The sequence below is a fragment of the Malaya genurostris genome, chromosome 3 (genome assembly GCF_030247185.1).
Source record: "Malaya genurostris strain Urasoe2022 chromosome 3, Malgen_1.1, whole genome shotgun sequence".
Taxonomy (NCBI): domain Eukaryota; kingdom Metazoa; phylum Arthropoda; class Insecta; order Diptera; family Culicidae; genus Malaya; species Malaya genurostris.
This window is the reverse complement of record NC_080572.1, coordinates 215,087,299-215,108,155: the sequence shown is the minus strand read 5'-3', so window position 1 is coordinate 215,108,155 and position 20,857 is coordinate 215,087,299. Positions and strand designations below refer to the sequence as shown.

General features: G+C 36.3%; 3 protein-coding genes across 6 annotated transcripts; 2 read left to right on the top strand and 1 right to left on the bottom strand.

Annotated features, from left to right (window-relative positions):
• Positions 1 to 309: 309 nt before the first annotated feature.
• LOC131437049 (ADP-ribosylation factor GTPase-activating protein 2) lies at positions 310 to 3,514 on the bottom strand. Of its 4 annotated transcripts, none has more exons than XM_058606096.1 (8): positions 3,451 to 3,514; positions 3,239 to 3,318; positions 2,984 to 3,175; positions 2,773 to 2,904; positions 2,392 to 2,544; positions 1,573 to 2,305; positions 1,269 to 1,508; positions 310 to 1,204 (listed from the first exon to the last, which is right to left on the bottom strand). In XM_058606096.1, the coding sequence occupies exons 2-8, from the start codon at positions 3,308 to 3,310 to the stop codon at positions 1,059 to 1,061; spliced, it is 1,668 nt and encodes a 555-aa protein (XP_058462079.1). In that variant the 5' UTR covers positions 3,311 to 3,318; positions 3,451 to 3,514; the 3' UTR covers positions 310 to 1,058. The 4 variants fall into 4 exon arrangements, with proteins under 4 accessions (XP_058462079.1, XP_058462080.1, XP_058462078.1 ...); XM_058606097.1 differs by having other exon boundaries at positions 3,479 to 3,512; XM_058606095.1 differs by lacking the exon at positions 3,451 to 3,514 and having other exon boundaries at positions 3,239 to 3,444.
• A 4,206-nt stretch (positions 3,515 to 7,720) lies between these two features.
• Positions 7,721 to 10,605, top strand: LOC131437213 (dipeptidyl peptidase 3-like). The gene is made up of 4 exons (XM_058606397.1): positions 7,721 to 8,149; positions 8,203 to 8,355; positions 8,583 to 9,477; positions 9,543 to 10,605. The coding sequence occupies exons 1-4, from the start codon at positions 8,030 to 8,032 to the stop codon at positions 10,550 to 10,552; spliced, it is 2,178 nt and encodes a 725-aa protein (XP_058462380.1). The 5' UTR covers positions 7,721 to 8,029; the 3' UTR covers positions 10,553 to 10,605.
• A 7,405-nt stretch (positions 10,606 to 18,010) lies between these two features.
• Positions 18,011 to 20,557, top strand: LOC131436507 (nucleobindin-2). The gene is made up of 5 exons (XM_058605250.1): positions 18,011 to 18,400; positions 18,466 to 18,570; positions 18,625 to 19,461; positions 19,519 to 19,566; positions 19,630 to 20,557. Exons 1-5 carry the CDS (start codon positions 18,248 to 18,250, stop codon positions 20,209 to 20,211), a joined length of 1,725 nt encoding a protein of 574 aa, XP_058461233.1. The 5' UTR covers positions 18,011 to 18,247; the 3' UTR covers positions 20,212 to 20,557.
• Positions 20,558 to 20,857: the final 300 nt, after the last annotated feature.

Below are 20,857 nucleotides of genomic sequence, written 5' to 3'. Positions count from 1 at the left end.
TTCTTGTTCCACAATTAAAGCGCTCATTGAAGTGACGACCGAACGTTTTTAAATTTTAAATTACGTTTCTTAAAACTTCTAATCATGACGTGATGTCAAAAAATTTTTAAAAAATTCAATAGGTGATGATGGCAGAACTTATAATGCGAGAACGGACTTTTACAATATATAGGGAAATAGACATATTTCGGGAATTGTTTTTTTTCTGCATAACCGTAAACATAATTTCTAAGAATTTATTTATATTTTTTTCGGATTTCTATGAATGTCATTGATTTAGACTGCGCTATTCAAAATGAAACTCAGATGAAGTTAACTATAGAATATATTTATTTATAATTATATATAATTCATTCCATCGCTTCGATGACGAGTTTATTTATACAGATACGGTCACAATCTATACAAATGCAACTTATGCACGAAAAACGAATGAATGTAGATTCACATGACCATCCATATGCACCATATAGGGTGTATTTTTTTTTGTCCACTACCGTGCACCTCTCTTCTGTTTTGCAGTATATGTTTATAACGAGTGTTTTACTGCTATTATATTCTCGTATTATCCTTTCGGTGCTACGCATTATGTTTCTTAAGTAGTACACAAAAATTGTCCTAGAGTTCAACAAAACGCCATTAAGATCAGGTTTCATCTATTTTTCCTTCGTTTAGTTTTTTTTGTGCCCAGCTATTGAGAATGTATGATTGTTATTTATTATTTCAGGTTTTCCGGCGTATTTTCAAGATTTGGTGGATATTACACAAACTACACGATCATTTATAAATTATAGACATAGAGAAGCACGATTTCAAAAACTAAATCTTAATATTGAAAATAATATTCTCGCTGAGCGCCTGAAATTGTGAAAAGCCAAAATACTTTTACAAATTCTAAAACATCGCAATCAACAGAAAGAATTCGTCATTTTCTGTACATTTATTGAACTGATACTAGTGATACATATAAATCAATAAAAGAGACCTATCTAGAAAATTTACTGTGACATTTAAAATAACTAACCTTCCAAAAATATATAGCAACGTAAGAAAGTTTCCTAATAACCATATTTATCTTGAATAGACGACATTACATCATTCGCAAGCGTGCTGAGCCGACCCGCAACCTTGGTTACACTATGTCGCACACTTTCTTTGACATCATCCAAATCCGGCCCATTGTATTGCAAGTTAGGCCCGCGATCTGAAAATAAACGTAATGTAAATAATACAGACCATTTTATACACCCTCATGGTGCAATACTCACTCCGTCCGCCACCAGTGGAACTATCGTGACCAAAATAATCAGCCGAGGAAATACTGCTGGAACCCTGAAACTTGGCCAGATTTGCGGACCGTTCAAAGGTAGAGTTTTCATCACCGAAAAACTGATCTGACGAAATGCCTTTGGCAGTACCGAATTTCTTCTGTGCTGTATCAGAGGCTTCGTATTCGGTGGTACCACCGGGAGACTTTTTACTTACATTCCGACTATATGTTGGTTGATCTGAATGAAAAGTTTTAATTAGATTACGAATACATAAATCGTACTACACCTGTCAAACACATACCACTAATACTAGAATTTTTCGCAGTGGAGACATTTGAAAACATGGTTTGAATGTTATGCTTTGTATCAAACGGTTCGATCGTTTCGAACCCCATCAATGTAGCATCGCTAAAGTCTTTCAAGGAAGTGGGCGTCGTAGTTTTGTTGCTACTCGAGGCATTGCTACCATACATTGAAGTTGAATAATCATCGAAAAAATCGTTATTGGAATCATAATTCTTAGATAAGGAAGACCCATTTTTTGAGGTCGACTCCTGAGTTAACGTTTTCATATCAGTGATCGCCGAATGCGAAACTCCAGATCGCGAACTGAAGCCCATGCCAAGTCTTTCAATTTGCTTGGCTTTATTGGGATCAACTGCCTTAAGTTTTTCTTCTTCCTTGTGTTGTTTTATTGAAAGATCCTGATAAGCCAAACGAACACTTGCCAGTGCTTGCGCCTGTTCTTCCTCACTAACTGGATTCTCTTCCACTGGTACAGTTGAAGACATCTTCAATTTATCAACCATGTTGGCTTTTTCTTCGATTTCAGCAAAATTCGTCTTAACGCGGGTCGCGCCTAATCCACCCTTCTTTCCTCCTAAAGCGCCTTTTTTCGGTTGAATCTTTCTTACTCCAATCGTTGATCGAGGCGGTTCCACAGGTACGGTAGAGTTGAGAAAATCAACACTTGGCCCTTGCGAAGTCTCGCTGCCATCAGACGCGGAATTTCCCAAAGACATTAAATTTGGAATCTGAAAAATAGTCGTCGAATTAAAATCTAGTTTATCACAGTTGAACACAACACAGAAACAATTACAAACTTCAACGAAACACTTACTTTTTCCTGCTGAGTGCCGATCTGTTTCAGATTATTATTGTGGCTATCCGTATTTACGGATGGAGTGTCTAAGCTGGCACAATCGGCAAAAAAGTCGACTTCCTCGTTCACATTACTCTCAGCAGTGTGTACATGCATGTTATCAATATGAAGCTGATTTTCAAATGTGAAAAGCAAATTCAGAAAAAAGACAAAAGCGTACATGTAATGGGTGATTTTTCAAATTGACTGCTGATACATTAATAACTGCTTTATTTTGAAAGGAAAAATGCAACACTGGCACCAATTGAAAATATGATCAGATTTTTAACTTTTAAGTGCCAAACACAAAATTGAACACTCTCAACCTCTAATTTTCTCATTTACAAAACATGAGCTCACCGTGTTTCCATGAAGCTGCAAGGATTGCTGAGCCAAGCCCGCTAGTTTATCTTTGTACAATTGAGCCGCTCGTGAATTGTACTTTTGCTGCGCATCGGTTGTATTGCAATTGTGCTGTCGGAAGAACTGACTCTGAACAAGTAAAATAATTATATAGGACACGTCATTCTCAAGATGCAATAACTAGACATGTAAAAAGGATAGTTCTTACCGCTTTAGCATTACCACCGAGCTGCATCTGACGAATTTGTAACCATGTCCAATTAGTGTCCAAATTTGTGGATCGGACGAATGTCAAATGCACTCCAAGGCTTCGGTGCACTGCTGAACAATCAATGCAAATGAACACACCGTATGTCACAGAGGACCAGGTAGGATTCTTTGATCCGCAATCGAAGCATGTCTAAAGTTACAGATAAAAAAAAACATTTAGGACCATTGAACTCTAAGCGATAATTAAAATTACTTTGTTCGTAGGAATTGAACGAAGTCTGTTGAAAATCGCATCAATGTCACTTTTTCCTGGTGCTACTGCCATGGTACGAACTGTTTTTAGAAAATTCACAATAAATATGAAGTTAAAATTTTGTTTGTATATTTATTTCGTTCGTAATTCTGCTTGTTAAATAAATCGAATTCCGGAAAATTTAAAAAGACATTGAATATTAAACGTATTACTTCAGGATAAGAAAAAATATTTTCCTACGTTCGATTATTTTTGACAGCTAACTCAATCCTGACGTGACACATTCTGACGTCGTCAGCAAAGTCCCAATGAAAAAACAAATTTGTAATACACGTAACAGAAAATCTACTTTTTTATGAATGAAAAGGGAAACAAAAGAATTATGCGTCTCTGGCATAAACTTAAGGGCATGTTCAAGAGTACTCCAGTTTAAGATGCATAGTTCATGCCAGTTGTTAAATTGTAGAAATCTGGACATCACAACATTAACTTTAAAACGTCTTAAAGAAGAATGATAGGTTCTTTTGGATTCCAGCATGAAAAAACTATTTTGTTATGATACTAACGTAACGTAGTAAACGACCAGATACCGGTATTTCGAAACGCTTTTTTCGTTCCTCATCACTGTCTTTATAAGTCAGACTTATCATTCTTTTTTAAAACGGTTTAATTTCATTCCACTAACCGCTCAAAATCCAAATTTTAATTAACTTTGAATTATAACATTAACTTTAACTTTACGTCTGTCTAGGGGTTTATGTTGAGCCGCCAGGTCGCACGAACAGTTCAACATAAACTGCTACGCACTGATAAGTCAAAGACGAAACGTAAAAACAAAATGAAAATGGGTAAGTGCACCTTGCATAAAATTGGAGGTAAAAAAGTAAGCTTTTTACCCTTCTAATTACCAAGATCTGTACAGCTAGCTAGCCGAAATCTGTTTCGTCCGAGACGTTAGTTTAGACAATATCATTAACTTTACGGTTTATGTTGAGACGTCAGGACGCGCTAACAGTTCAACATATGTTACTACGCACTGATGAGTCAAAGACGAAACGTAAAATCAAATTCCTCAAAGCTATTTTTTAACTTGTGGGCTGAAAGTAACATCATATCACTATGTGCACTTGTTGCCAACACATATCTTTAGAGGGTTACTTCTGGTGGACTCGACGGATTGTGAGCTATTCTGGAAGGCACTAATAATTCCGGTCAACCGGGACATAAGGTCACAATTTTGTTTCTCAATTTTCACCGGCTTCTACTGATAATCATTTTTTTCTCTTTTCATGGATATGTAGGGCAATAAAACCGTAGCAAGTGATAGTAATTTGCTTTACTCGTTTCTATGAAAAATGTTCAAATCTGAAAGACACAATCGTAGAATAGAAATTAGTTTTTCTTTAAATCCAAAAATTCATTTAAATTAAGAATTTTATCAAAAAACAAAAACAAAATAATTACCGAACCATTCGCTAAATGATTGGTTTCCAGAACTGTTGGGTAGTTGTATGATAGTTCAAAAAAATTTTATTACCGAACGGTCAGTAAGCAATTGAATTAACGAACTGATACCGAACGTTCAGCTGTTGAAATTCGGTATAAAGTTAACGAATTCTGTGAAATTTTCCAAGCGTGTATGATTGAGTTTCTTGTAGAATTAAAATATCTAGGCAAAATTGTAAGATTTTAAACCATTTATTCGTAGAAGAGAAATCGATTTGTTTACTTTTGTAAGATTCGCCCTACTTTTAAAAACATAGCTGAACTAAGAGGAGGACTCTTAAAACAATGTGCCAACCACACATTAACACAATGCGTTGGTGTATTTATCAATATTGACACTTTCGTTTTCATCCAGTTCCACAGTTGCGGCACACAAAGAGCTCAGTTTTGACAAGCAGCTGATTCACGGGGCACAGAGTGGCACACTTAGACTCACAGTATATTCCCCCGGTGGCACGCTTGGGCTGAACGATGAAAAAAATCATCACTTTAGCTAAATTTTTACAGAATTATCGTTCAACAAAATAAATTCTAATGTTTTGCATGATAAACAGAATCATTCGAACAACATTTTGTAATTTTTTCGTAGAAAAATATTGAGAAGTAAGTCGGTGAAGAGGTATTTTTGAGGACGCTTTTTAAAAATCATGATTTGCGGTATCCACTGTATCCCAGCGTAGACTAATCAGAAGTGTACAAATGAACACAACATAGTTAAAGTAGAAGTTTTTTTAGACCCTAACGTTTCTGTTTAATTTTTTTTTTAATTTCCTGAATTTTTTGGTAGTTGTTCAAAATGAAAACTACGATTTTTCACAAAAAAAACTTTTTTTATATGTAGAAAGTGTGTGCAAAATTGGTGCAGTAGTTTTTGAATGACGATGGACATGGACTTTCAAAATCTGCTTTCGAGAAAAATGCGTTTAAAGTTTTTTGTCTATAAAATCAATGGAAACAATTAGGGTCTAACATTTTCAAAAAAATCATATTTTTTTATAGTTTATTATAATGAAACATTTCAAGAATGTTTTGTTAAGTTTTAAAGTCAATCGAAGTAGAAATCTTGGGCCTGTGCGCCGAGCTCTTGCTTCTTCGCAGAATGAAATAGCCATAGATAAAGATCCATAACTTCCAGAGTTTCATTGCAATAGGCTTTAAAAATTTCATAGAATATTCTTGAAATGTCTTACTATAAGAACATATAAAAAAGCAAAGTCCTGGCATTACATTCCTTTTGTGGAATTTGACCTTTCTGTTTCAACAGACTTTGCAGCCGATTCTTAGTGTACAGAATCATTGCATGGCTAGTACTATGGATTCTACTGACACTAAGAATCCTTCCATGTCGGGGCTCGAACATACGACAACTGGCTTGTAAGATCAGCGTCCTATGCATTGAACCGCCAACCCGGGAACATATAAAGAAAATAATAAATGACTTTTCAAAAGTGTTAGACCGACGACACGACCAGGCACTTCGAAGAAAAATCTACATGAAAATTGTCCGTTAACGAATCACCGCCAGTTACCATTAATATAGTGACCCCTTGAGAATGATCGAAATAATTTTCTCGAGCAACACTGTTCAATTTACTAAGAACAAGTTGCTATGGAGTCCAAGAATAAATAAACAAACAATTTGAGAACGTAGATACGTGCAAGCGTGTATAACAGGTTTGAAATGTGAATCAATTTGCCTTTTGGAATAGTTTAAAAAATTATTAGTGGTTCAATAATAGATGTAATGGCTCCCAATAAAGGTTTACTATCACCAGTAATCTTTCCAATATATTTTAACCAGTCGACATCTCCTTGTTTCAGGTGGTAGTGGAGCCTCTAAGAAGATAGTTGCAAACTGTTTTGTAATACATTAAATTCATTGTTTAGAAAAAAGAACAATTACAAAGCCAAATTGCAAGATATATTTGTGTGTTTTCTAATGTCTACAATATATGGAATTATATGAGATATACAACAATTGCCAATTGACATAAGTTGGAAATGCCATCCGAAAAATATGCCACTGTTAGTTAATTCTCTTTGATTCAGTTCTTCATCGAATAACCTCGAGATTTTTCCATCAAGATATTTTATCCTGCCGTAAACTATTTAGTGCAGTTTTCAATAATTTTTTTTAAATTAAATCATCCTTGAGTAGATAAGCTTTTGCTTTTTCAGTCGCTAACTTACGCGTCATTGTGAGTAATTTATTCTCCCAGTTTTAAAAATTTCTTAAGTAATGTCGTTTTGACATTACCAGTTACTGAGGGGTAGTTAAATTTGCGATACAGTTCTAAATAGCGAGTGGCAGGTCGTGTCGTCGGTAAGATCCTACCCGCCCCTTAAGTCAACTTCATATGCCATAATCTCATGCATCGTGAACTTCAGTTAACAAATATACGTAAATCACATATTTTCTACTGGAAAACTAATATATTATTTACCTTTTGAATAAGATGCATGATATATAATCCACCCGATACATTTAATGTATCTATCCAGTGAAAAGTTGGATGGATGAGATTCATGTATGTTTTCAAGTAGAAGTAATTTGTATTTATTTTTCGAGTGTATAAATTTCAGGGGAAAAAGCTTCGACTTTTTATATTCTGAAGAACGCTTTTCTGGGAAACAGTATGTTAGGGGGTTTAGTTTTCTGGAATAAGGTACACTCTGGGAAGTGCTTTTCTAGGGTTCATTCTGCAAGCAATTTTCCGACGAAATGGTTTCTGGAGAATGGTTTTCGGGGAAATGTTATAGAAGTGTTATCGCATGCCAAAATCGGAACTGAAAATTATCATTGTTTAAAATAGAATCTTTGGTACTGCGGAAAAACTTAAGGTTAATTGTTTTTCTCCCACTAAAATTAACTTTTCACTTCAACAAATTTTACAAGTGGTAATATGTTTTCCCTTGTATTTTGACAGCTAAAATTGCAATCATCATCCTCACACACGCACGCCTCTAGCTGCGAAACACAACGTTAGATCGCCCATCATCTGAAATATTGATTCGGAATTCAGTATGATTTTTAAGACTTTTGTTTCAGTGCGGAATTACACAGCAACTTAAAAATGCTGTCAAAATAAGCCAATCGCGAGCTGGCTCTGTAACGGAGACAGCTGATCTTGTCTGTACTACATTTATTTTTATTTGATCGAGTCGATTTAGTTATTTTTTGTCATATCCTACGGCAATCAATTCAAAGTGATAACCAAAGCAAATCAGTTCTACACTAAGTAATTCTCAGTGTTCCAATTTAATTGATAAGAAACACCGTTGCAAATGATCAACAAAAATCACCACGTTCTTCCAAACACCCAACCAATCGCGGTGCTGGAATGTGAAACCGCCTTTAAATTACTAACCGAAAAAGAAAAATTTTATGCGCACTATTTTAGTCAGGTAATGTTTTACTCAATTCAATGTTTACTGATGTAACTATCTACATGGCTCAGGCATCCTGGGCCGGCGGTTTAATTTCTCTAGTACAATCCAGCCCGGAGGCTCCCTTGATCTTTTCATTGCTACACCGTTTGTTGCTAGAGGAATCTATTGAGGAGCTAAAAGGGGCGGTAATCGAGGCAGGACTTAGTGAGGATGAATTTACGGTATGTTCTCGTAATTTATGGCAGCCTATTTTATCTTATCAACTCACAAATGTCTCTAACTGCTTGTAGTGTAAACACTCCCATAAGAAAGTTAATATCTTTGCTGTGCAATAAAAAGTGTTTTCGAAGTGCACAAGCCACACTTATATACTTGCTTATTAGAACTTAATAACCATAACAGTATTCCTGTCTACTTACATTCTCGTTTTTCCATTTTATTTTAATAGGCTTTCCTTGTATATGTCTGTGGCTTCCTTTCTAATGCTGGAAACTATAAGGGTATGGGAAATAGTAAAATTGTGCCCAATTTGGAGGAGGATAGGTTGGACCTGATCATTAAACATTCTAAAGCATTTAAAAAGAATCCAGAATCTATAGAAGCCCTATGGAATAGTGTTAGAAGGCCAATATTTCTTTTGACAAACCGAACTAAAACGCTAGGACTGTGCAATCAGGGTATTTCAACATATTTCTCATCAAACATTACACGCCAAGATACTGAATTGATAACCGAGTGGATGAAGGAAAACAAAATTGAGGCGTACAATAGCCGTACGTTCAAGACGATCGAGAATGGCAAAAATTTGTATACCATAAAGCTCGCTTCCGTTAAGACCGACGAGAAGGAAGGATTGACGAAGTCTCCGGTTGAATATAAAGGAAACATTTTTCAAATCATAAGGGGTGATTATAATGAAGTGCTGCAGATTGTGAATCATCATCTGGAAGAGGCATGCATTTTTTCCGCAAATGATTATCAAAAGAATATGATTAAAAGTTATATCGAAAGTTTTACGGAAGGTAGTTTGGAGAGTCACAAAAATGCTTCCCGCCATTGGATCAAAGACAAGGGACCGGTTGTTGAAACATATATAGGCTTTGTGTTTACCTATAGAGATCCGGTGGGGCAACGTGCGGAGTTTACCGGATTTGTCTCCATGGTCAATAAAGAAATGTCAGACAAATTCAAGCTGCTCGTTAAACAAGCGGAAAGTTCGATAAAAACGCTACCGTGGGGGGATGAATACGAGAAGGATACATATCTGCAACCAGATTTTACTTCATTGGACATCCTGACCATGTCTGGATCATGCTTACCATGTGGGATGAATATTCCCTCTTGTGAGAAAATAGGAAATGAGTAGAGTTTTGTCAAATAACTTATAACCCTTTTTTAAATGTTTCAGATGAAGAAATTCGGCAGGATGAAGGCTTTAAGAATGTTTCGTTAGGCAATGTGCTAGCAAACATAGACAAAAAAGAACCGATTCCATTTCTATCAATTGAGGATGAGGCATTAATGAAACGATACAAAGCATCATCATTTACAGTGCAAGTGGGACTTCACGAGTTACTTGGACATGGCAGCGGAAAATTGTTGCGAATTGATGGAAAAGGAGAATTTAACTTCGATCAGAAAAAAGTTAAAAATCTACTGGACGGAGGGCTCGTGAGTAAATGGTACGAACCAGGTGAGACATTCGACTCAAAATTCGAATCAGTGGGCAAAAGCTATGAAGAATGTCGCGCGGAAGCAGTTGGGTTATATCTCAGTTTAGATCGCGATATCTTAGAAATATTCGGTCATACAGAAGAACAAGAAGTCAATGACATCATATATGTAAACTGGTTACTAGTTGTGTGGGCTGGAGTGGGAGTAGCTTTGGAAATGTATGATCTAACACGTAGAACCTGGCTGCAAGCTCACAACCAGGCTCGGTTTGTCATAATGAAAGCATTACTCGAAGCCGGCGAAGGCCTAGTCAGCGTAGAAGAAACAGAATCTGGTCAAAATCTCCTGCTCAAGCTTGACCGCAGCAAGATCAATACGGTTGGCAAAGAAGCAATAAAACAACTGTTAATAAAGCTCCAATTTTACAAATCAACGGGTGATGTAGTGGGAGCGAGCAAGTTGTACGATCACTATTCGGAGGTGAACGAGACAGGTCCGCATCCTTGGGCCAAGTGGAGAGATATTGTCTTGAAGCACAAACGACCTCGATTGATCAGCGTGCAAGCGAACACTGTGTTGGATGACGATGGCACCGTGCAGCTTAAGACATATGAATCCACCTTCCAAGGCTACATTCAGTCATGGATAGACCGGTTTCCAAAAAGTAACATTGATGAGGTGTTGGAACGAATGTACGAAGGTGATAAAATTTATTTTCAGGAACTATATCAGGAAGCAAATTAATTATCTAGGTTTTGAATTAAACATTACAAACCAAGAAACGTTTCAATATTGAAGAGTTTTTTTTTTAATCGTCTGAAGAATCCACACATAGACAAACAGACATGACATTATAAGTAAATTATTCCAATACATATATTCTCATGAGATACTACATAACATCTTCACATCAGGTTATATCTGTATTATTGTATAGAGTTCAAAAATCGGTATAAATACCGATAAATCGATACACCTGGCGATGTCGATAGGCCTATCATTAGAATCTAACCGCACCTGGCTCAGCCGACACCGCCGGTATTTTTTTTCTTTTCGGTTATGAGTCCGGTTGTCGCTACGGTGTGAAAAATTCAGTGACAAAATTTAATCTCGATGAAAATTAGAAAAAGGTCCCAAGTGCAAATGACAGTTTCTTTTGGTTTACATTCTACATCAGACCACAGATAACAGATATACAGGCTCGAACAAAATTTTTCAAAATCCTGTGTAAATTTCTAATTTACGTTGGAAACTTGTGCCGGGTTGGCGGTTCAATGCATAGGACGCTGGTCTTACAAGCCAGTTGTCGTATGTTTGAGCCCCGACCTGGAAGGATTCTTAGTGTCAGTAGGATCCATAGTACTAACCATGCAATGATTCTGTACACTAAGAATCGGCTGCGAAGTCTGTTGAAACAGAAAGGCCAAATTCCACCAAAGGAATGTAATGCCAAGACTTTGCTTTGGAAACTCTACTGTCACCTACTCGCCTATTCGCCGCGATCTTTCAAAACGTTCCACTACGTTCCGGAACGATAACAACATCCTCCTGCCTGTTATAGAAGTATCAGCACAGACTAACAGACAGGACACTCAAATTAGATTCTTCAATCATTTTAACGGTCATTTCGAATATTCCTTTATTTGGGACAGTACTCACATGTGTCATGATGGCGCCACGTTACCCTATCAAAAACATCCTGTCTGCACTCTTACCAGCCGCTACCTAATTTTGGGTCAAAACCTACCCAAAATCAACTAAAGTGCATCTCCCCAATTTTGGGTAACGAGTAATGACCTCAAAATTTAGGTAACTGTAAGTTTAGTACAAATGTTATGCCATAACAAAGCACGCTACCCATTTTTACCCATCAACTCAAAGTTTGAGTAGATAACGACCTAATTTTGGGTAGCTTATAGAAGAGTTCGACAACGAGTGATTTCTCCTCAAAAAATAGGTAGAAATGATTTTCAGTGTGTCATCTAGACTGTGTTTATTTTTTTTCATTCACCAACAGAGTTGCCATTCATACAGAATTACCTGTAATGTATTGATTTGTATACGTCCATGAGAATTTCATGCAGGATACAGATTTAATACATATTGCCAAAACTACATACATAATTGTGCCTACTTCTCATCCTCCAACGCAATACAAAATCGAACCCGTTTTGTTATAATATTTACTTGCTTCTGGTCTGCCGCCACTTAATTTCGGGTGAAAACTACCAACACAATAAAAAATAGTCTAGATTAGAGTGACTATAATCAGAGTGGCGACAGCTGTTCGTTTGGAATGACAGCTCCCAGTTCCAAACGAGCAAACGACCTGTCAATTCAATGTAAAGCTAATGGAATGTTTTGAATTGTTGCCAACATTACGGATGAGATGTCGTCACTCTGGTTATAGGCACTCTAGTCTAGATGAACAACGTTGAGTCAAATAAATGGTTACCTTCCAACATCGCGAAAAAGTTAAATATATTATCAACGTAATCCAATAATTTATTGTGACGATTCATTTTCAAATATTTTGATGAAATCAGGCATCCCTGCAAGCAGCTGATCGGTGCTGACAAACGAGGGGAAACCAACTAGTAAAAAAACTTTTACATAACACAAGGGGTGTACAGATAGTAAATAGCTCGCGCAGTACAATATAGGTGGAACTAGTGCATCACGAAAAATTTTTTTTATAAGAATTTACTCATACTGTTATGTCTGTTAGTCTGTGGTATTAGGGCATATTCAGGAGTGTTCTAGTTCTAGATGCATAATTTATGTCAGTTTTAAAATTTAAATCTAGAAATTATAACAAAATAAACTGGCAGCCCCAGCAGCGTTTTATCTGTGTTTCAAATATAGAAAAAATAGAACGGCAATGTATACCAGTTTTAAGTTTGATAATGATGACTAAGGTAGGCCGTTTTGTTAATTTCCAGCGAATTTTAACAGTTTATGTTGGAATTCTAAGGAGAACTGGTTATTTACTAAGTTCTGTATATCCGAAAAACATGAAGATTTAAATTTGTATATTCAGTTGTAATGTTTTCATTTTCAAATAAACTGAAAATCAGTACGAAAACGTGCAAAATCGGAAAAGAAGAAGACGAATTGACAATTCAGTCCTCATCTTCTCACTCAATTCCGACAGATTTCCGAATCAACCGGTTGTAGGCGAAATTCATTCGGAATCGCTTGTTGCACTGGAGTTGGAATTGATTCGGAATTCCACATGATTTCCACATGGAATTTCGAATGAAAATATCTCGCCGATTCGGAATTGATTTGGAATCCATTCGGATCTGATAATATGGGGCAGTTTAAGCAAATTTTGCACACAGTTCATATGTGAGCCTGTACACCTGTTTTCTGTGGTAAAATTCAATAGTTGTCATTATACTACCCTATATACTAATTTTCATGGTAATGTAATTTATTATAAGTTTGTTAATATCGGTTTTGCACAACTACCATCGAGAATAAAGTTCATTTGGCATAATATATAAAAAGAATTCAAAAAAATAAAAAAAAATAATATGATTATCCATTATTATTGTTACTATTATTGTTCGTTTATTTAGGGCCTCGGCTTTAACCGTTTGGTCATTCGCGGAGGTGACATAGTTTTGGGAGGGGAGTTTGGGGATAAGTGGGGTGGGTGGGATTTATAATTACATATCATTTGACATAGTTACATTGTATTGAATAAAGTTTTAGTTTCGTTTGCCTTTCTTTGTTTTGTGGATGATCCTCAAAGTTTTACCACAGACTAACAGACATGACAGTATGAGTAAATTCTTATAAAAATAATTTTTCGTGATGCACTAGTTCCACCTATATTGTACTGCGCGAACTATTTACTATCGGTACACCCCTTGTGTGACGTAAAAGTTTTTCTACTAGTTGGTTTCCCCTCGTTTGTCAACACCGATCAGCTGCTTGCAGGGATGCCTGATTTCATCAAAATTTTTGAAAATGAATCGTCACAATAAATTTTTGGATTACGTTGATAATATATTTAACTTTTTCGCGATGTTGGAAGGTAACCATTTATTTGACTCAACGTAGTTCATCTAGACTATTTTTTATTGTGTTGGTAGTTTTCACCCAAAATTAAGTGGCGGCAGACCAGAAGCAAGTAAATATTGTAACAAAGCGAGTTCGATTTTGTATTGCGTTGGAGGATGAGAAGTAGGCATAATTCTGTATATAGTTTTGGCAATATGTATTAAATTTGTATCCTGCATGAAATTCGCATGGACGTATACAAATCAATACATTACAGGTAATTCTGCATGAATGGCAACTCTGTTGGTAAATGAAAAAAATAAACACAGTATAGATGACAGACAGGATGTTTTGATAGGGTAACGTGGCGCCATCATGACACATGTGAGTACTGTCCCAAATAAAGGAATATTCGAAATGACCGTTAAAATGATTGAAGAATCTAATTTGAGTGTCCTGTCTGTTAGTCTGTGGTTTTACGTCCGGAAATCGGCTCTGTTAAGTAAGTGACCTGCAGGTGTCGTTGTATGATTATCCATTGATTTAACTAATATTTCCAACAAGTATGGAATTTTGTTACTTATAAATCAAACTTCAATCAATTTGTTACTCAAAAATCAAACGGACACCGAATGATTTTAATGATATTATCTAATAATATTTGAAAAGTTAGATTTGATTCTGTTCCACGGAAACATCAAGTCCGGACGAATTTAGGTTGAATGATCGTTGCAAGCCGAGGGTGACATTATTCGCCCCATAATTGGTTGCGAAGAGCTTGTGATCGAAGGTTAATGTAGATACTTCAAAATAGTGGTATTCTGTCGCTCAAGATATCAGAAACTTACAATGAGCGAAATATTGTACGCCGTACGTGATATGCACCGTGCCCATTAAATATTTTATCGTGACGTCCCAAATGAACAAGCATTCATCCTTGACAGTTCAGCGGTACTGTTTACAAACAAGCCTAAAAAAAATCGAGGAACACATCTCAAACCATCATCTTCACACTTCATAACTAGCCACTTTTATTTAATAAGCCTCTGCAACAAACCATATCGAATCCCAAGTAACAATTTTTGTTATGCTAGCTTATTTGAGACTAGTTTGCAAGCAGAAATTTGAGTTATTGTTACTAACATCTAAAAAGAAGTTGTCGTTACGTTGTAATGCCATACTGAAATAACTTATTTTCAAGTAAACTAGTTGAAACTTTGTTGCCATCGACATTATAAACATTGAATGAATCCATAATGTTTTCCTATCAACAATAAAAAGACAGTATAGTACTTGAAATTACAAATTTGATACAAGGTACAAATTTCACAACGATTTTAAAACTATCGAGCGAAATAAAATGTTAATTACCTGTTTTTAATGCGCCTTCAATCAAAATCTGTTTATGAAGATATGAACAATAAACAACGAAAAAACCTTATGTTCAGAATGCTCAAAATTAATCCAAGTAGAGTGATTTCTCATTATTTTAAATTCATATATTTTGATAATTGTAATATCACAATTGATGTTTAATCCCTAAATTGTTTTCTTCGAGTTTATAATAGTGCATAGAACACAAAGGACATTCTGCCTTTCATTATTTTCGTCAAAAAGTAGTTTAAAAAAAAGTAATATCCTGGTTTTATTTATGTTTTATACACTTCTAGCGACTCCATAGTGTGATCGCCATATTCAAGCCAACACAAGTTTTTTAGGTTGCATTTCCGTTATCATTACATTGGGAAACCCTACCGTTAGCTATCTGGAGCAAGAAATTGTATTTTATAATCTTATAATATCTAAGTTATTGCTACATCAATTAACCGTAACGATTTACATATACGTTTACGTATTTATAATGGTTTCGCGACCTTTTTTCAACTAGTAGCAAAAACCATAGCTATGATTAAAGATATGTTAGAATCAAGTAACGATTACTTACAAATGATAGCTATTTCAATGTTTATGTTATGGAGAAACACTGCCGTCACCTTGTTTTAACCAGCATAACATAAATAACATGTTCGTGCTCTTGTTGCAACATAGTTGGACTAAGTGGTATCAGAACTAGTTACGGGTTGCTAATATTGGAGTCAAATAAACTTATTTTTAACTAGTAGCTAGAAGCATAGTTGTTATTAAAGATAAGTTTGGATTAAGTAACGATAGCTTATAATTTATAATTAATTCAATATGACAAAAAGATGTGGTGATTTGAAACCTAAATAACTATTTCGTAACTAGTTGTACAGGGTGATTTTTTAAGAGCTTGAGAACTTTTTTAAACAATAAAACGCATAAAATTTGCAAAATCTCATCGGTTCTTTATTTTAAACGTTAGATTGGTACATGACATTTACTTTTTGAAGATAATTTCATTTAAATGTTGACCGCGGCTGCGTCTTAGGTGGTCCATTCGGAAAGTCCAATTTTGGGCAACTTTTTCATTGATTTCACCTTGTTTTATCCAGTATAACATAAAAAACATATTCGTGCTCTCGTTGCAACATAGTTTGGACTTAGTCGCATCAGAACTAGTTGCGGATTGCTACTTGGGATAGTTAACAAATGTTTTGAAACTCTATTTAGTCGATGAACGGTCTCATCCGTTTGTCAACAGACAAAAAAAGTCTGTTTACAAACCACTGAACTATCAAAATGTGTTCATCCAATTGAGATTAGCAAAGACGGTGAATAACCTTATTTAGCAGACATCGATTTTCATAGCTTGGTTGGGCAGATCCTGTCAGCTTGGAGCGAAATCAATCTTCGAAATCATTCAACATATTTTGTCAAAACATATGGGTGCAAATGTTTGCTATTTTGGCGCGCACGAATTTGACATTTCTCTCTCCTACTTCTATGTACGAGATTCGATGCGGACTCGCCTGAGGGCACCATGCTTGCCGAAAAGGATGTTCGGGAAATGTGAGAGCTGGATATCTTGTTAATATGATGTCTTTGTTCTAGGATAACCGATGAAGAGCAAAACAATCTAATCTCCGTTGCATCGATTGACCGTATGCCCACAGATAACAGATATGCAGGCTCACATATGAACTGTATGTAAAATTTACTCAATCAACGTAGCAAACACTTGCAGATGCCACCACGATCGACACGAGGTGCCACAACGATTTGGGTGTCGCTTTCACGGAGCCACAATTTTGGGTGCAACATTTCCCGCATGGGCATGGCTGACTAAACGCTGCCAGCGGGAAAAATATGGCTGGCAGACATTCAGACGTCTGCCTCACCGCTGCCAGTAGTACAACTCAAACGATACAACCGTATCCATCAGGATTTTTCCACATCGAAATTTTTTACATTTTCAGTGAAGGTGAAAAGATGAAAACGCTCGGCTAACTAAGATACAGGCGACTATGTTTTGAAAAATTAGATTTGACAGCCGTCACTGACACAATTTTGGGAGCCGTCTGGTGGCCATGGCTGCCCAGATAGCGAAAATGCCAAGCGGGTTACTTTATGCAAGATTTTTGTTTTGCTGTTGGTTAAAATGACAAGTTTAATTTTTCACTACGATCGAATTCTCGTGTGATTTATGCTACATGGAAATAAAATTATCTTTAACAATTAGGGAAATCGTGTGATATGTGTTAAAATTGTGTCATCCAGAATTGCACGAAGAATTCAGTATGCATTCCGGATCAAAGCGGACTACAGTGCGACAACCAATTCCAAATGAATTTTCGCCTCCCACCGATTGGTTCGGAATTGAGCGAGAAAAAGTGAACTGGTACACAACGGGTTATTTTGGTGAATAAGCTTGGTGTACACTAACTTATAGACAACGAAGTCTGGCACCACTGCTACGACCACGTACAACAGCAGAGATGCCAGGTCTGCAGATTTGTCTGTAAATCTGCAGATTTGGGGTATAGTGCTGCAGACATTTTTTGTTGTGCAGACTTTTGCAGACTTTTGAAATTCTCGCAGATTTTTACAGACTTTTGAAATTCTCGCTGACTTTCATCTATATTTACAGAAAAATTTGAAATTTCCGCGACCTTTTTTTTTTTTTTTGCTCGCCAAGTCAGTTTTGCATGTCATACTTTATAGAGAAATTGCTGCCAGCAAGCCATACTTGCTGACTGCAGATTTTTTTTCAGATTTACAGACCCTGTCTGCAGACATTTGAAATTTTTACCTGGCATCTCTGTACAACAGCATGAAGTCATATGTTTTCAATATAAACAAAGCACATCAGTAAAACACCACTCAGCATATTTTTTCGAAAAATTAGTTATTGCAATATATTACAGAAATTAAGTAGTGCTTGAACGAATTCAAACTTTTAGTATCAAATAAATGTAGAATATACAAGTCCATATAATTACCCGCTCTAGAGTAAAAATAAAAAGTATTGTCAAGGAAGTGAATCTAGAAAAAGTTTTTTCTTGCAAGATGTTAGAAACTAACAAAATAATAATGATTGGAGTTTTACTCATCACATTTGTGCTAGGCAGCGCTCTTAGCCTACCGGTGGTTACCCAGAAAGCGAAAACAGAAAAGCAAGATGAAGAGCAAGCTAAAGACAGCAACGTAGAACACTTCGAGGTCAGTTTAAAATGTTCATACCTCCAAATATTTATTGACAAACTTAAACTAATTCGTTTTTGCAGAATGTGATTGAGTATAACAAATACTTACAAGAAGTTGTTAAAGTGCTTGAAAGTGATCCTGCGTTTAGAGAAAAACTTGACAAGGCAGTCGAAAGTGATATAAGGGTATGATAGAATTTTTATGTTCAAGGTAAAACTTCTTAACATATACATTTTCAGTCTGGTAAAATCGCACAAGAGTTGGAATATGTCAATCATAATGTGCGCTCTCGGCTGGACGAGCTGAAGCGTATTGAGTTACAACGTTTGCGTGAGCTAGCCACCAAACAATTCGAACTGACGAACGAAATCGATCGAGATCATATAAAAATTGCAGAGCACCTTGATCATGAAAACCAGCATACCTTCGAAATCGAGGATCTGAAAAAACTTATCTTGAAAACATCACAGGATTTATCCGAAAACGATCGTCGAAGAAGGGAAGAGTTTAAGCAGTATGAATTGCAGAAAGAATTTGAAAAACAAGAAGCATTGCGTCAACTAGACGAAGAGCACCGTAAGAAGTATGAGGAAGAGTTGAAAAAGCAACAGGAGAAACACGAAAATCACGAAAAAATACATCACCCCGGTAACAAAGCACAATTAGAGGAGGTTTGGGAAAAGCAAGATCATATGAATGGCCAGGACTTCGATCCGAAAACCTTCTTCATGTTACATGACATTGATGGAAATGGATTTTGGGATGAGAATGAAGTAAAAGTGCTTTTCATCAATGAATTGAACAAAATGTATCAAGCGGGAGCTCCGGAAGATGACATGAAGGAAAGAGCAGAAGAAATGGAACGCATGCGAGAACATGTATTTAAAGAAGCAGACACTAATAAGGATGGCTTAATCAGTTACGAGGAATTTTTAGAACAAACAAAACGCGACGAATTTCAAAAGGATCCCGGATGGGACACTGTTGATCAACAGCCCCAATTTACACATGATGAGTATCTAGAGTACGAACGGCGCAATCAGGAGCAAATTCAAAGGCTCATTGCGGAAGGAAAGGTAAGTACTTTTGCAATTGAAATACGAGCAAATATTAAGTTTTTTTTTTCGATGCAGCTGCCACCTCATCCCAATATGCCTCAAGGATACTACCCTGGACCTAACGTAAACATAATAAGATGCATTAGATTGCATTCAATTTGTTTTAACTATTTTATTATGTTTCAGGCTGGTCCATACCAAGTACATCCAAATGCAATTCCGCAGCAGCAACAGCAGCAGTACCACGTACCACAACAAGGACACCCGAATCAGATTCCTCAATACCACGGCGCACAACAGCAGGGCTATCCACAACCAGTAAATTTGCATCCTAATCAAGTTTATCAGCATCATCCAGGCGCTAATCATCCACCACAAAACTATCCGCAACAAAGTGGACAACAATCCAACGTATACCAACATCCTCCTCAACAACAGCAACCTCCCCAGCAACAATACAATCAACCTCCACAGCAACCGCCCCAGCAACAATACAATCAACCTCCACAGAAACCGCCCCAGCAACAATATAATCAACCTCAACAACAGCAACATCAGCAGCAGGCTCAGCTTCCTCCCGTGCAACAAAATGTAGTCTCCAATAATCAACCAGCTGCCGTTACTGCACCACCACAAGCAGCCCAACAACAACCAACAGCATACTCACAGGCACCCCCACAAGGGCAGCAACAACCACAGTATAAAGTTCCAAACAACAATCCCCCTGCTGTTGGCCAACACCCTTCTGTACAGGCAAATAAACAATAATTAACCGACGATGTTGCAAAACAACTACTTCCTGTTCAACCTAATAACTTGATTATTTCTCAAATGTGGATTCTAATTTTAAATCGTTGTGATTAGAGAAATAACATCATTTTGTAATTTAGAGTTTTACCATTTTTGTACCATAGTTTGAAAGGCTGTATTCCATTATAACATGCGGTATGAGAATACCTTGTTTGGGCATAGAAAAGAAACGATTAAATTGAAAATTTAAGACTGTTTAAAGATACCTGCATGGAGCAGAACACAAAAAATCATGTACTATTCAAAAAATATTTTTGTGAAGGACAATTATTACAATAAAGGACATCTCCACTTATGCATCCAATCTGTTCGTTTTAATTGTTCGTTGTTAGTAGTATAACATCTCATTTTGTCTGAATTTTGTGTATGTTTCGAAGAAAAACTGTCTTAATCAGTACGTGCAGTGGTTGAATGATTTTTGTCGTGAATACGACTTACTTAACTATGGGGCGCCTTTTCAAAATTTACCCGGAGAAAGTGATAAATTTTTGATCATGAATATATCTTGTTATATCTAACGTATCAACATAAATTTGGTACGTGCCATCGGAAATATGATCATAATTTTATGATAAATTTTAAACTTTTCTGAAATGTTTGGTAT

Coding starts and splice junctions, on each gene's coding strand:
- LOC131437213 (XM_058606397.1), top strand. CDS start 8,030: ATGATCAACAAAAATCACCACGTTCTTCCAAACACCCAACCAATCGCG. Junction 8,150..8,202: donor ATGCGCACTATTTTAGTCAG/GTAATGTTTTAC, acceptor TACATGGCTCAG/GCATCCTGGGCCGGCGGTTT. Junction 9,478..9,542: donor TGGGATGAATATTCCCTCTT/GTGAGAAAATAG, acceptor TAAATGTTTCAG/ATGAAGAAATTCGGCAGGAT.
- LOC131436507 (XM_058605250.1), top strand. CDS start 18,248: ATGTTAGAAACTAACAAAATAATAATGATTGGAGTTTTACTCATCACA. Junction 18,401..18,465: donor GCAACGTAGAACACTTCGAG/GTCAGTTTAAAA, acceptor TCGTTTTTGCAG/AATGTGATTGAGTATAACAA. Junction 19,462..19,518: donor GGCTCATTGCGGAAGGAAAG/GTAAGTACTTTT, acceptor TTTTCGATGCAG/CTGCCACCTCATCCCAATAT.
- LOC131437049 (XM_058606096.1), bottom strand. CDS start 3,310: ATGGCAGTAGCACCAGGAAAAAGTGACATTGATGCGATTTTCAACAGA. Junction 3,176..3,238: donor GTTCAATTCCTACGAACAAA/GTAATTTTAATT, acceptor CTGTAACTTTAG/ACATGCTTCGATTGCGGATC. Junction 1,205..1,268: donor TTCCACTGGTGGCGGACGGA/GTGAGTATTGCA, acceptor GTTTATTTTCAG/ATCGCGGGCCTAACTTGCAA.